This window comes from Culex pipiens, chromosome 3, assembly GCF_016801865.2.
Source record: "Culex pipiens pallens isolate TS chromosome 3, TS_CPP_V2, whole genome shotgun sequence".
Taxonomy (NCBI): domain Eukaryota; kingdom Metazoa; phylum Arthropoda; class Insecta; order Diptera; family Culicidae; genus Culex; species Culex pipiens.
Window position 1 is genome coordinate 50,538,665 of NC_068939.1, and position 14,381 is coordinate 50,553,045.

General features: G+C 41.3%; 2 protein-coding genes across 4 annotated transcripts in view; one reads left to right on the forward strand and one right to left on the reverse strand.

The window, feature by feature from the left end:
* The window catches only part of LOC120413260 (B9 domain-containing protein 2-like), a 229,896-nt gene that overhangs the window by 149,894 nt on the left and 65,621 nt on the right, over positions 1 to 14,381 (forward strand). The window lies entirely within an intron of this gene.
* Positions 2,895 to 14,381, reverse strand: part of LOC120413163 (zinc transporter foi) — a 42,583-nt gene continuing 31,096 nt past the window's right edge. For all 3 annotated transcript variants that reach the window (XM_039573871.2, XM_039573872.2, XM_052710149.1), the window contains 3 exons: positions 8,410 to 9,001; positions 6,758 to 8,344; positions 2,895 to 4,415 (listed from right to left, as the gene is read on the reverse strand). In XM_039573871.2, the coding sequence (XP_039429805.1) occupies positions 4,266 to 4,415; positions 6,758 to 8,344; positions 8,410 to 8,877 (2,205 nt within the window). In that variant the 5' untranslated portion in view covers positions 8,878 to 9,001 and the 3' untranslated portion in view covers positions 2,895 to 4,265. The remainder of the gene's footprint in view (positions 4,416 to 6,757; positions 8,345 to 8,409; positions 9,002 to 14,381) is intronic.

Genomic DNA, 14,381 nt, shown 5'->3' on the forward strand with positions numbered 1-14,381 from the left:
CATACTGATTTTACCTAAATCGTACAAAAAAAAAAGTGCAAAAATAAAATCGACTTTTTCTGATCAAGCTCAAATTTAGTGAAGCTGTCTGAATCAAAACAAGCAAAAATCTCAAATTTGGTTCAAATCGGACAACCATCAAATCCACCTCACAATTTAACTTTTTGCGTGAATTTTCTGAAAACCTCCGTTTTAAAACTGAGCAATTCTCTACCAAAACCGGAAATGGATTTTATTTGTATTTTTTGGTTTAGCTCAAACTTTGTGGGGGCCTTCCCTATGACCAAATAAGCTATTTTGTGTCATTAGTTCACCCATACAAGTCTCCATACAATTTTGGCCGTTGTCCATACAAAAATGGTACGTAAATATTCAAACAGCTGTAACTTTTGAGTGAATTTTCTGATCAGATTTTCCGATCTTTTCGAAAAAAATATTTCGAAAAAAATTAAATCAAGACTAGTATTTTAAATGGGCGTAATATTCATTGTTTGGCCCTTTTAAAATGTTAGTCTTGATTTAAAAATTTTCAAAGTATTTTTTTTCGAAAAGATCGGAAAATTTCACAAATGTTTCATGTTTTAACATTGAAAATCGGACCATTAGTTGCTGAGATATCGACATTAGAAAATGGCTGGTTGTTTGGGTGAGACTTAGAAAACTTCAATTTTAGTGTTTCTTTTTCTTAAAGCGGCTGTATCTCAGCTACCCGAGGTCCAATCTTCAATGTCTCTTAGACAATTTTATAGCAAATTTTCTGAACTTTTCAAAAAAAAATATTTTCAGGAATGGTCACTCATGCTAACTATTTTTAAAAATCGAAAAACTGTAAATATTTCGCTAAAATCAAACTTTCGGTGGCTATATCTTGAAAACGGAGCCCTTTATTTAAAAATCTGTAAAGTTGTTTTCGATTGCAAATTAAATTTTGCATAAAAAATTAGGTCAAAATTTGTTTTTGTATGAAATTTCGTTTTTTTTCCATAAATCACTATTTTTTCAAAAAATCATAACTCAACGGCAGATTTTTTTACTATACTTCTCTAAAAGGCTCAAAAGTTGCGGGGTTTGGTCCCCTAAAACATATTTAAAAATCTCGAAAATCAATAAATAAGTATTTTGGGAAATTGAGTTTTTGTGAAAAAAAAAAGTTAATTAAAAAATCGCCTATTTTTTTCCGTGTACCTATTTTTTCTCAATAGTCCTTAACAATACCTACAACTTTGCTGAAGACATCAAATTGATCAGAAAATTTTCTCAAAAGCTACAGCTGTTTGAATATTTACGTATCATTTTTGTATGGACAACTGCCAAAATTGTATGGAGACTTATATGGGTGAACCAATCACAAAATAGTTTCTTTGGTCATAGGGAAGGCCCCCACAAAGTTTGAGCTAAATCAAAAAATACAAAAAATTAAAATGGTCGAAGTCGGCCGATTTCGTAGAGACTTGCTCACAAGACGAACGCTCACGCACACTATCTCACGAACTCCGTGTAAAAGGGGTGTCAAACTAAAAAGTAACCCCGTTCGTTTGACAACAGTTGGTGTCAAACCATCGGGGTTTAGGTGTATTCCTAAATTAAAATTAGTCCAACGCAAATTTTGGAAAACATGTGCCAAAGGCACAGAAAATTTAATCATAAAAATCAAATTGTAAGCTATTTGAAATACACTGTATGACGTTTATTAATTAATGTTTAATTAAAAAACTTTCAAATCTTTTAACAAATCTAGAATTTTGGGACCAAAAATTAAAAAAAGACTTGAACCCTGAGATTTTAAAAATTCATTGATATTTTGCAAATTTTTGAAAGTACCATACCTTTAAACCTTTTGTGATACTCTTTGTTTATTTTTTTTATTAAATTAGGCTTGAAATTTGTAAAAGATGAGTAAATTCTTTTACCAGCTCTCATTCATTGCTTCATTTACAACCATTCCCACATTTTCTCGTTCCCCCTAATGAAAAAAACACCAAAACACTGAACTAAATTTTGCTCTCAAGTCTATTTATTTCCACTAACAAATTTACGCTTGCTTCTTTTCCTGACACTTGGGGTGCAGCTTGACCACGACATCCCGTCCCTTCTTCAGCTCCGGCGCCTTGCCACGTTCCTCCCTCAGTCGTTTAATTCGCTCCTCGAGCGACTTCAACCCTCCGTCCACAATCGATCCCATCTCCCGGTACCGTTTCTGGTAGAAAAACTCCTTCACCGCAATCACCACGCGGCAGTAGTGGTTGAACATGTTCTCGAACCGTTCCCGCAGCCCGTACCGCTCCACCAGCTCCGAACTTTGGTCGCGCATGGCCGTCAGCTTCTTCGGAACCCACGACGACTTCGTTTCGAGCTGCCTTGGCGCCGTCTCCTGCTTGAGGTCGTCCACCTTGGGTCGCAGCGCGGACCAAACCTCCCGGTAGAACCACTTTTTCTCTGGGGGTGGCGTCGGCAGGGGCATCACGGGCTTCTTGGCTTCGCCGATAGACCGGTGCTGCTGGGTGGTTGTCACGATGCGGAGCAGCGGCAAGCCGCGTGTCAACGATGGACGGGCAGTCAAAATGACGGACATTGTTTTTTATTTCTAATTTTCAAACTTGAGATTTTCGCATGCTTGACAGGTGATTTTGAAAGGATTGGGGTTTTTTTTTTTGGGAGGTGGCAAGGGTTGCTGTGATTGAGAAAACTCAACTCATGATTTCGATTTGAATTTTAATGATTGGTATGAACCAATAATGCAAAATGGCTTATTTGAACAGATTTGAACATAAGAAATCGACGGAGAATTTTTCTCAAAAATCATTACATACAGTAAAAACTTTTTTTGAAAAAAAAAAGTGGGGAAGAAAGGGAGTTTTCGGATTTAACAAACATTTCCAGCGTTTAAGTAAATCTACAGTTTTATTTATGATTAGTTCTGTGAATGATTTTCATTATTGAATTCTTCTCGTTTTCGCTTCTTGCTAGAAACAAAAATGCGCGCTACTAGATTTAGAAAAAATACAATTGTAAAGTTTTTCATCAGAAAGCGCTAACCTTCCAGCAGCAGCATGACAGAACAGGGGGCTTTGTTACCATATTTATAATACTTAAATTAGACAACACAATTTGAAAATCGATGCTAAAAATTTGTTATCCCTACTTAAAGCTAGATCCAAAAAAAATGTTTAAAAAAGAAAATTTTGATACAAAGAAAATGTGCGAAATAAACTCATTTCCACGTAGAAGCAATCCAAAATTGAGATTTGCAAGTTTTCTTTTCGAAAATTTGGCGAATAATTTTGTTGTTTTAAGAAGTTCATACAGTTTTATATAAGAACTCTTAGTTTCAGTGACACTAAGCATGGAAGAGAAAGTCTCCTTTTGTGCCAAAGAATAAGCCATGGGGCCACGACAAGGCGAGTTCCGTCCTGGCAGTTATGAAGTGTTTTTTTTTATATTTGAGGATTTTTAACGAAGAACCAATTTGCCAGGTCCCACGGAAAAATAATATGGGAAGCATCTAGCAAACTCAAAGGACTTTTTTCAGCGTGGAAATTGCTGCGGGAAAATTAAACTCAACCTTTTACTTAAAAGCTACACGGCGTCGTCGGAACAGGTGGAGGGCAGGAAATTAAACGGGGTTAAAAAATATCAGGTTTTGCTTTCCGGTAGATCGCACTTTAATCGCGAATTAGCACTAAATGCAATGTATTCTATTTAATCTATTTAGTTGTAGTAGATAGCCTAGGCGGTAAGTAACTTTTCCCTTCCATTCTTCTTTTGTGGTTCCATGATTTGTGAAACTGGCCAAAAAACCAGCTTAAGCGTGATTCCAGTAGTCTTACAGTCTGCGTGAGTTTAGTTAAGTTAGACGCGAATTGGTGTGCTTAGAATGATACTCAAAACTAAATGGTAAGCTACAGTAAAAAAAAACAATGATCGATGTGAAAATTCGAAAACATACCTCACTAAAGGGATTAAAAAACTAAAGACAACTTTTTTTTTTGGTAAGCTCAAAGTAAAAACTTTCCCACAGAAACAAGTCATGCGTGGGCGGGCGAGCGCGCGCAAGCCGTAATACTTTTCCGAAACTCTTTCTCCTCTCTAAACCGGTTCGCACTCGATTCAATATTCCGCATTCTTCTTATCGAATAATAGTATTTTTTGAAGATTTCGCAAGATTTCATACTGGCCTTGACACACGCACGTCGCACTTTCTTTTCTAGGAAGTTACTGCTCGTTTGCTTGAGTGGTTTTTAAAGTGTGGAAACCATGTTTACTTCCTAGTCCATAAACATTTCCTTGAGATCGTGCTCGTACATGGCGATGAGCAGCATGATTCCGAAGCCGGCGCTCATGCCGAAAAACTGCAGCAGGAATTCCGATGTCTTACAGCGGTCCTCGGCCCCGTGGGCGGACGTTAGCTCGGGGATCTAGGGTGGAAACAGAGAGAAAGAAGAAAAAATGTTTTTGTAACTTATATCTGAGTATTGCTTCGCTTGTAATTGTGATGACTATCCAGCCCTGGATGTGCTTAGGAATTGTTTAAAGTGACACAGACACCAAGACACCATGATAGCCGTTCATTTCCGGCCACTCCCAATAGTCGGAAACCACATTTTGGTATTCTTTTGGTATTACAGTTTTTTTATAAAATTCCTCTGAAACTATGGGAAAATTATGACCAATTTTGACAAAATAATTAATTTTGCGCTAAAACGATGTCTCAAAGCGAATGCTTTCATTGAAAACCGAAAATTTCAAACTTGATTTTGAACATTTTTGATATACCCCCTGAAGAAATGACTTGAATCGACCTCCGTGTACGCACGAGAGCAAGCAGCAGTCAAGTGCTCAGTGCTCCATCGTTTTTTCGAATTTTTTCCCCTTAATTGGCCTTGATTACCCGCGAGTTTGCTCCTGCAGCTTGCCAAGGGCTGGCCCTGGCCGTGGCAGTTCGAGTGCGGCCTCGAAAAACCCGCGAAGTTCGTCTACCGGCCGTGTGCAAAAAGGTAAACAAACCAACGCTGTGTCGACCGCCATCGCGCTGGGGAGCGTGAGCGCAGAAGGAATCGACAAAAAGTTACTACATCCCGGATATGTTCCAAGATCACAAGTGCGAACCCGTTCGGGTACCTCCGGTGCCACGACCAGTGGCACATCAACATGACACCTCACGAACGGCGGAATAAAGCCACGGGAGATAAAAGTGCTCTCGCGAAAGACAACAGTCACGGGTGTGCACACCTTGTACCTGTTGTACTTCGACCGCGGCACCGTCAAGATCCAAGACCTGCGGCGGACTAAGACGTTGGACGGTTTCTGGGTAAACTGGCGGTTTTACTCCAAGAACCCGACGGACGAAGCGCAATGCCACCGTTGCCAGAAATTCGGCCACGGCTCGCGGAACTGCAACCTCCGGCCCCGCTGTGTGAAGTGCGGTGATTCACACCTCTCGGAGGCGTGCGCACTGCCACGAAAGGCGGACTTAGGAGAAAATGCAGAACAAACCAAGCCGCGCGTAAAGTGCGCGAACTGTAACGGTAACCATACCGGTAACTACCGCGGATGCGTCGCGCGCAAGTCCTACCTTGAGGAGCAGGAAAAGAGGAAGAAGAAAGCAGCAGCGTCCCACCCTCCTCAGCGAAGTACGAACGCAGCCGTTCCTGCAGCTGGACAGCGTACGGTTCCAGCGAACAACTCAGCGTTCCCTCCTGGATGGGGTCGATCGTTCGCCAGCGTGGTCGCTGCCGGTAGCGGCAATGCGGCCCAGCAAGAAGTCACCGGAGAAGATCTCTTTACCCTGCCGGAGTTCTTTGCTCTCGCGGGGGAGATGATGACGCGGTTCCGGAGCTGCCGTAACAAGGCGGAGCAATTCTTGGCCCTAGGGGAACTGATGATTAAGCACATCTATAATTGATAAAATTTTACTGTGATCTAGTTGTAAGCTTTCCCTATTTCTATCCCCTATCATTAGCAATTGTGTAAGTTTTTTGAAAACTTTTTCTTACTCTTGTTTATGCATTATTTAATAGTAACAAATGCTCTAAAACGAATTATGACGCAACACACAGCTGAAATGAACACAAAAACTCTGTTAGGTACATAAAAAGAACCAATTCTTGACTTTTTTTTGATAAGGTCCTATAAGCAAATGTAAACATTGAGTATATCCCTTTCACACCTTATGTCAAAGTCCATCGGAGTAAGCGGGATACACTCAATGTTTACATTTGTTTATAGGACCTTATCAAAAAAAAGTCAAGAATTGTAATTTGATTATTCACCAATAAAACCGAATTGAAATTGAAAATGTTCAAAAACAAAAAAATAACCCTTCTGGGTAATTGTAGGTTTAAAAAGTGAAATTAAATGTCCCATTAACCCAGTTGAGTAACGAAAAATGGCAAAGGTTTCCACAAATCATCCCAATTCAAGCTGCAAATTATTGAACACTTTCGGATGTTGAAAAATAAATGGAGTCGAGTAAATTTGGCAACATTGGGATCTCGTGTTTTCTTGCGATAATTGTTTGCTTATTTTGGCGGATCGTTCATCACTCTCAGAGCAAAATGGGAGATTTGATTAGAATGTTTGATCCCACCTGAGTTGATTGCATCCCTGCCTACATCACTGTCGAAGACATCAGATTGATTTGAAACCCCCTTCACAAGATACTGATTTTTATATATTAACATTCCAATCACTCAAAAATGTATTGAGGAAAGGATGAAATTTATAGCACATAGGTGGAGATAAAGAGTTCAGAACTTACCATATCCACCAGCGCAATGTACAGGAACAGTCCGGCCGCCACGGCAAACACCCACGCGGACGCCTCCGGCTGGTGCCCAATCACGATCCCAATCAGCATCCCGATGAAGCTCAGTATCGACGACAGCAGATTGTAGTACACCGCGTCCCGGGCGGACATTCCCGCCTTCAGCAGCACCGCAAAATCACCCAACTCGTGGGGCAGCTCGTGACAGAAGACGGCGATGGCGGTCGAGAAGCCGCCGGCAATGTTGTTCGCGAAGGCTGCGCCGATAGTCATGCCGTCCGTGAAGTTGTGCAGCCCGTCGCCCATGATGACCATCCAGGCCACGGCCGACAGGGAACCTGGGGGGGAGTGCACGTGACCGTGGGTGTGCGAGTGGCCGTGGTGCTTGGTTTCGTGCTCTCGGAGGATGATCGTGTAGTTTTCTGCTGGGCGGGTTGATTTGTTGTTGTGGGTTGGTTTGTGGGTTTGATCGCTTTCGATGGAGGACGCGTCCAGGTTGGTGGAGACGGTGGTGTTGTCCTGCTGGCCGAGGGTGTCCTCTACGGTGAGGGGTTTGCCGTTGGTTTGGAGGCTGGCGTACTCGCTGTGATGGTCGGCGTCGTGGTTGGCGCACTTGGCCAGGGCGTTGTTGTGGTTGTTGTGGTGATGATTGTTTTCCACGTGGTTGTGCTCGTGATGATCGTCCTTGGTGTCCATCGCGATCTCGTCGTAGCAGTACGGGTAGGAACTGTACTTGTGTTTGCACTGCTTGTCACTTGCGCCGGAAGCGGCCGGGTGGTTTGAGGAGGATTCTGGGTCACGCAGAACGCGCACTCGGGAGGACGGTTTGTCCTTTTTTTCCTCGTGTTTGTACCATTCGGCGACTACGGTGAGGAATCGTTCCATGAAGTAGAAGAACACGATCCCACTGACGGCGGCCAGTCCCTTGTACATCATGTCGTCGTGCGAGAAGTGCGACCCCGAACCCATCATCGCGTGTGGTAAAAGATGGAGGAGGGCGTCCCCGCACAGGGTGCCCACGGCCAAGGCCACCAGGAACTGGAGCGCGTGCTGGTAAAAGTGTTTGTCCATGCAAGGTATCACAGCGACGCCCAACAACCCACACAAGCTAACGCCCAGAATGGCCAACGTCGAGTAGATCCACACGGTCAGCTCGATCGCGTCTCCCCCAGCATGGTCATGCCCGTCGTGGCCAACCCCCAGGGACGCCTCCAGATCCCGCAAATCAGGCACACTGGCCGGATCGATGCAACCGGCACGCTCGCGACTCGTTTTCGACGCCAGTTGGGCCAACAAAATCGGGCAAATATTAAACAGATCGTTCCGGTCTAACCGAATGGATGCCTTTAACCGGTCCAGCTCGCTCGGGGCACTGGTTCCGTTGGTCGTGGTGACGTTGCCGGCACTACTAGCTGACTTATTCGACAGTTTATCACTAGGGCTTACGGTACTGCTGCTGCTGCTGTTGCTATTAGCTGCTACGCTACTGGGACTACTTTGGGACAGGTTACCAACTGGTACTAAGGATACTTCCGGTTTCGGAACAGCCACGTGCTGCACAAAATCTATGCTGTTTATACACTGAAAAGGTTTGAACAAACAATTATTTTTAAAAATTCCTGAGATTACTTTCCCCCCGAACTCACCTCTCCTTCATCGCTGTGCTCGTGGCCAATGGCCACCCCCGAAGGCGGCACCCCCCGACTACTCCCCAGCTCCTCCGTCACCAGCCGGTACATGTTCAACCGCTTCACCATGGCCTCGAATCCCCCCACGTCCATCGTCATCGTCCCAGCGTCCCCAAACTCCTTGAAGATCCGCTGCATAAACGAGTCCAACTTTTCCCGCCGTTCCGCCTCTTCCCCGTCATCCCCGTCGTGATCGTCGTGACCGTCGCCGTGGTGGTGATGCTGGTGGGTGTGCCGTTTCGTCGGTTGGGACTTTTCCAGCGCCACCGCGGAGTCCTCTATCCGGCGGAAGTCGTTGTGGTAGATCGGGCCGATCGTTGCCTTGCCGGACGAGGTTCCCAGCGGGTCGTCGTCGTGCTGCTTGCAGGGCAGGTGGTCCGCACACAGCAGACAGACCACGCACACCGCCATTATGTGGCGGGCCATTTTGAGACTTGCGAAGATGCTGGGGTTGGTATTGGAGTGGGGCTTAGTCAATGGTCTCCTTCTCTATCCTCCAACGGAATGGAACGGTTTTTCCATTTAGTGAACTGCGACTTGGGGGTGATGTCTGGAAATTGTAGAAAGATGGAGATTTAATTAGCTAAAAATAACATTCTAATTGAAAGCTTGTAACGTGAAAACACATTCCCTTTCCAATTTGATACGAACATTTCACCAGCTATAAAATTAAGAACCCAACACGCAAACCATAAACAACGCAAATAGCTCACATTATTTCGCCATAATCGCAAAAGCGTTTAAGGACCTTCAACACCCCCAAAACCCAAAATCCAAATCGCAAAGCAGCCAAATCAAGTCAACAAGGCGAAAGATTTACAAACGACCGACCTTGCCCTTAACTCCCCCCTACCGACATCTCTCTCACGAAAACCACGTGGCATATCGCGCGCGCGAAAAAGTTTGATCAAACAAACGAAATTGTGCGATTGCGTGCCACCATAGTCGCGAGCCGCAGTTGTTGTTTTGGTCCCTTGCCCTTAACCTTCAAGCGGGGACGGGGGACGGACCAGGGCAATGTTTCAACAATTTTAATATAAGGGCTGTTCGTCACTCGTCACTCACTCGAGAGACGAGAGCGCGAAAAAGTACACAGATAAATAGATACCGTAATAGAAATTCGTAATTTTTTATCATGATTTTTTTAATTTTCCCTGCATGAAAGGTCGTTTTGTAAAATATTGTTCAGTAAAGATAAATAACTACTCTTTGCTATACTGCCCATGTTCGCATAAATGTCCCATATGTAAAAATAGAATGCTGAGAAAAACGCATTTGAAGTTTGTCCCACACATAAGGCTACGTGTAAAGTTTTCACGAAAAAACTGGATTTCCTTCTGATTTTAAGAACAAAATACTTGATGTTATAGGCTTTTCTGAAAGAGCACACGATTTTGAACCAAACTGCATCAATAACTCAAAAGTGACGAAAATGCATATGGGACATTTATGCGATCATGGGCAGTATACTATAACATCCAGTACTTTGTTCTAGAAATCAGGAGGAAATCCAGTTTTTTCGTGAAAACTTAACACGTAGCCTTATGTGTGGGACAAACTTGTTTAGCGTTTTTCTCAGCTTGCTGTTTTTGCATATGGGACATTTAAGCGAACATGGGCAGTATAGCTATCTTTGAAGATTTTTTGAACCATTCGTTCATTTTGAAGTCTCAAAAGTATTGTTAACATATAGATTTACAGACAAATTTTACAGTCAATTTGATCCAGGATATGTAAATGAAACAACAACTTCCTATAAAGTTTAATCTTTACACTGAAAAAAATATTCCCGTTATCGTGAATTGTTGTTCATGAAGATGCTACACCTGCACTATAAACGTGAATATATTCCTCCGTGGTTCTCACATTCATGAGCACAATTCACGATTTCAGGATTTAACTTTTAAACCAAGTAGCCTTAAATTTGTTGTAGGGAACGTGATTTTCATATAAAAAGCCATTAAAATTTAAAAAAAAAATAAAGGTCTTTCTGATCGATTCGATGTCTTAAGCAGGTATTAGACTGTACCAAAAACAAAAACAAATTCGCACTTTTTCGTATTTGACAGTTTGCCAAACGCAAACTCGCAAACAAAGCAAAATGTATGTAGGCTGACGTTTCTGCAAACAAACAAAGCAGGCAAACTGTCAAACTGTCAAAAAGTGCAAGTTTGTTTGTTTGTTTGTCATAGTCTTATACCTCCTTCAAATAAACTTCAAGCAGTAATTTTAAATAGGTCGAAATTGAATAGTTCAAGACCCTTTAAAAAGTAAAGCCTAGTTTTTTTATTTTAATCGGAAAGATTGGAAAGTTTTTTTACATTATTTTTTTTGAATATTTGATGAGATAAAGATTAGCATTAGCATTAGCATTTGGAGGACGCCCCACCACCGGAATGCTCCACAACGCTTATCCCACTGTTTGGTGTGGTTGTATTAGACCCTCATCCGGAACAATATTCCAACACGGGAGATACCATGTCTTCATCTTTTGATGAGTGTGTAATACAACCCAGGGCATAAGGGGGTCCTGGCCGGGTCCAAGCTATCCTCAGGGATGGGAAGGATCGTTAGTAAACACCTATCTAAAGTGCGCAAGGACCCCTACGTCACCTTAGTGGTATAGATGTTTGTAGGGAGGTTTTGGACTCAATGTTAGTAGGAGAGGTAGAACCCTAGGATACACCTCGAAAGGCGTTGCGGGTTGGTTGTAACAGTATTCCTAATTCCTGTCTAAGCTCACTAAGTCGCAATGGCCTAGTGGTTAGCATTTTTGCTTACCAATCCAAAGGACGGGGGTTCGAACCCCGCCTGCAGCGACTTTGTTTTTTCGTTCATATTCAGCATTTCAAGTATTTCTATATCCTTAACTTTCTCGATGGGAGCAGATGGGAATCGAACCCAGAACCATTCGCTTACAAAGCGAACACTGTAACCATTCAGCCACAGCTGCTCCCATTTGATGAGATAAAGATATTTGAATATTAGATGCAATTCGGTGAATCCCAGAAAACCTTGTTTTCCTTGTTTTTTTTAGAGCTTCTTAACTATTGGTCATCGTCATATCTTCAATGGTTTAGAAGGATTTTTTTTAATTTCAGAGATGGATAATCTTGGCCATGATTTATTCTGGCTTAACAAGTCACCTTAGAAAAAAAAAAACAATTTTAGGTGGCTATTAAAGGAAACGATCAACATCAGAATGACTGTAAAAAGCTTTTGAATGCATATTTTTTTTAAATCCTCATTTTTCGAATTATAATTCAGGACGCAGCCACAAATATTTAAGACCTTTTAAAAAGTAAAGCCTAGTTTTTTTTTTATTTTAATCGGAAAGATTAAAAAGTTTCAAGCAAGTTTTTTTACATAATTTTTTATGAATATTTGATGAGATAAAGATATTTGAATATTAGATGCAATTCGGTGAAGCCCAGACAACCTTGTTCTCCCTGTTTTTTTAGAGCTTCTTAACTATTGGTCATATCTTCAATGGTATAGAAGGATTCTATTTTATTTTCAAAGATGGATAATATTGGCCATGATTTATTCTGGCTTAACAAGTCACCATAGAAAAAAAAAACAATTTTAGGTCGCTATTCAAACAAAACGATCAACATCAGAATGACTGTAAAGAGCTTTTGATTGCATATTTTTTTTAAATCCTCATTTTTCGAATTATAATTTAGGACGCTGCAACAAATATTTTTAGAAGCGGAATTTCACAAAAATTGGAAAGATTTTTGATCGATCTCAGACATGCTAAATATGATTTAAAACGCGGAAAATGCATTTAAAATTGTTTTCAGTTGATTAAACTTCTTTTTCCATTGAAATTTTGATGTTTTTTGAAAACATATTTTTTTGCCCCCCTGGGGGGGGGTGTCACATAAAATTTGAACAATATTTGCAACGGCCTTAAATGGCTCAAAAAAAACAGGGGGGGGGGGGGGATTTGGCAATTTTAATGAAGTTAGACGTTTCATTAATTGAAAACAATTTAAAATGCATTTTCTAGCGTTTATAATCACTTTGAGCATGATTGAAACAGTTGAAAAATAATTTGCAATTTTGTGAAATGACGATGTACAGTAACGCAATTTTTTTTGTTTCCGTCGAATTTTAGATTAGCATAGCATAGCATTGGTGTCTACCCGTAGCTGCTACTTCGTTATTGACCAGGACCCCCAATCATTGCTCCGTGGACCACAGATGAAAAGTAGGAACCAATCATCACCCCTTCGCAATTTTCAAAGGTCCCTATCATGCTGATCAATACCGACGCCGGCCACGACCAGTGGTAAGACACGGGGAAGTGGATGGGAATGTTAGTCCGATACTTGAGTGATGGGACCGCCAAATCGACTGCGTCTCCGACAAAGTATCACATGAGTTTTGAGGGGTTAGTAAGATGGGTATGAGGTCAGGATTCACTGTGGTAGGTGATGCGACCATAAGCAGTTTGTTTATCAGTTGTAAATTTATAGGTCTTAGGCAGCCGGCTGCTGTAAGACATACAATCAATGATTTAGAAATAGTTTAAATTCGAACGCGGCGCCATATCATTCATTCCCCCGTCGGCATGCCTTCCGAGCAACGACGCTGTGAGAAGGGCTTTTTCCTCTTTTTACTATTTAAGCAATATATTAAATTGTATTTTCTGTGGTTTCCGATTAAATTATATCAAAACTTTATAGTGTGGTTTGCAATGATTTCATCGGGTTGCTGGATTTTTGACGAAATGTTCCAAAAATAGTGATTTACGAGACCGACAAAATTGCGAACAATAGTAACTGAAAATATCGTTTCGAGCAGTTATTAATAAAGTGACACTATCACGAATGGTACATTTTTAATGCCGAACTCGTTATAGGTTGTTTTATCTTTTACATTATATTTATAATTATCGGAAAAAGTAAGAGTAAGAGAGAACGAATCCGTAAAAACGACGCATGAACTCGAATTAGACATTCTCATTTAACGACCGGTATATTTGTTATTTACGCGACTTGAAAGAAGGAAAGAAAAAAAAGAAGAGGGAAAGTGGGGAAAAATATGTAAAATATAAGATACATACAAAGATAAATTAAAGTAAATAGATAGATTGAAATAAATAAATAAGTTAAAATAGATACATTACAATGATTTGGTCAATAAAAAATGAATAAAATTAAATCCATTCATGCTTCCATCCATACATGAGCCAAATAATAGAGTTCACTAATTGTGGAAACTCACAAATGACTCTTCACAAATTATCATGCACCCGCATCACTCAACTCACATACACTCAACCCCCGGTGGTTGGTCACTTTTTCGTTTGACACTTTTTTAGTTTGTACCCCGTTGGTTGGTCAAAGTCAAACTAAAAAGTGACGAACTGTCACTTTTTACACGGCGCTCACGCATACTATCAAAACAAACGTTTGGTAGTGTGTGTGAACTCCGTGTAAAAGGGGTGTCAAACTAAAACGTGACCCCGTTCGTTTGACAACAGTTGGTGTCAAACCATCGGGGTTTGAGTGTATACATGTCAACATAGAGCAGACTCACCCAGGGTTCCCAGTGTCGCATAAAACACGCTGGCTTCCTCTCTAGTTATAAGACACTTTTAAATCACCAAGGTATGCTTTTCCGCCTAATACACCAACGTTTGGTGTTAGTGGTGTTAGTAATTTAAGTAAAAATTAAAGTTATCAAACTAAAAACTGTTAAGCAAAAAGTATAACACAAATTTAAAACTCTATCCTCGAAGGATAAAATAGACTTACCTTATGCTACGTACACAAACATGGTGAAAAACGAACGAGCCTACCTTAAAATACTTATGTCACACTAGCCTGATGTTTTCCATCGTAAAGCCTAACCACAGCAAAAGCAAGCTAGATTGAGAGCAGGCTCTCTGTGTACACGTACAGAGCCGAAAACCGCCA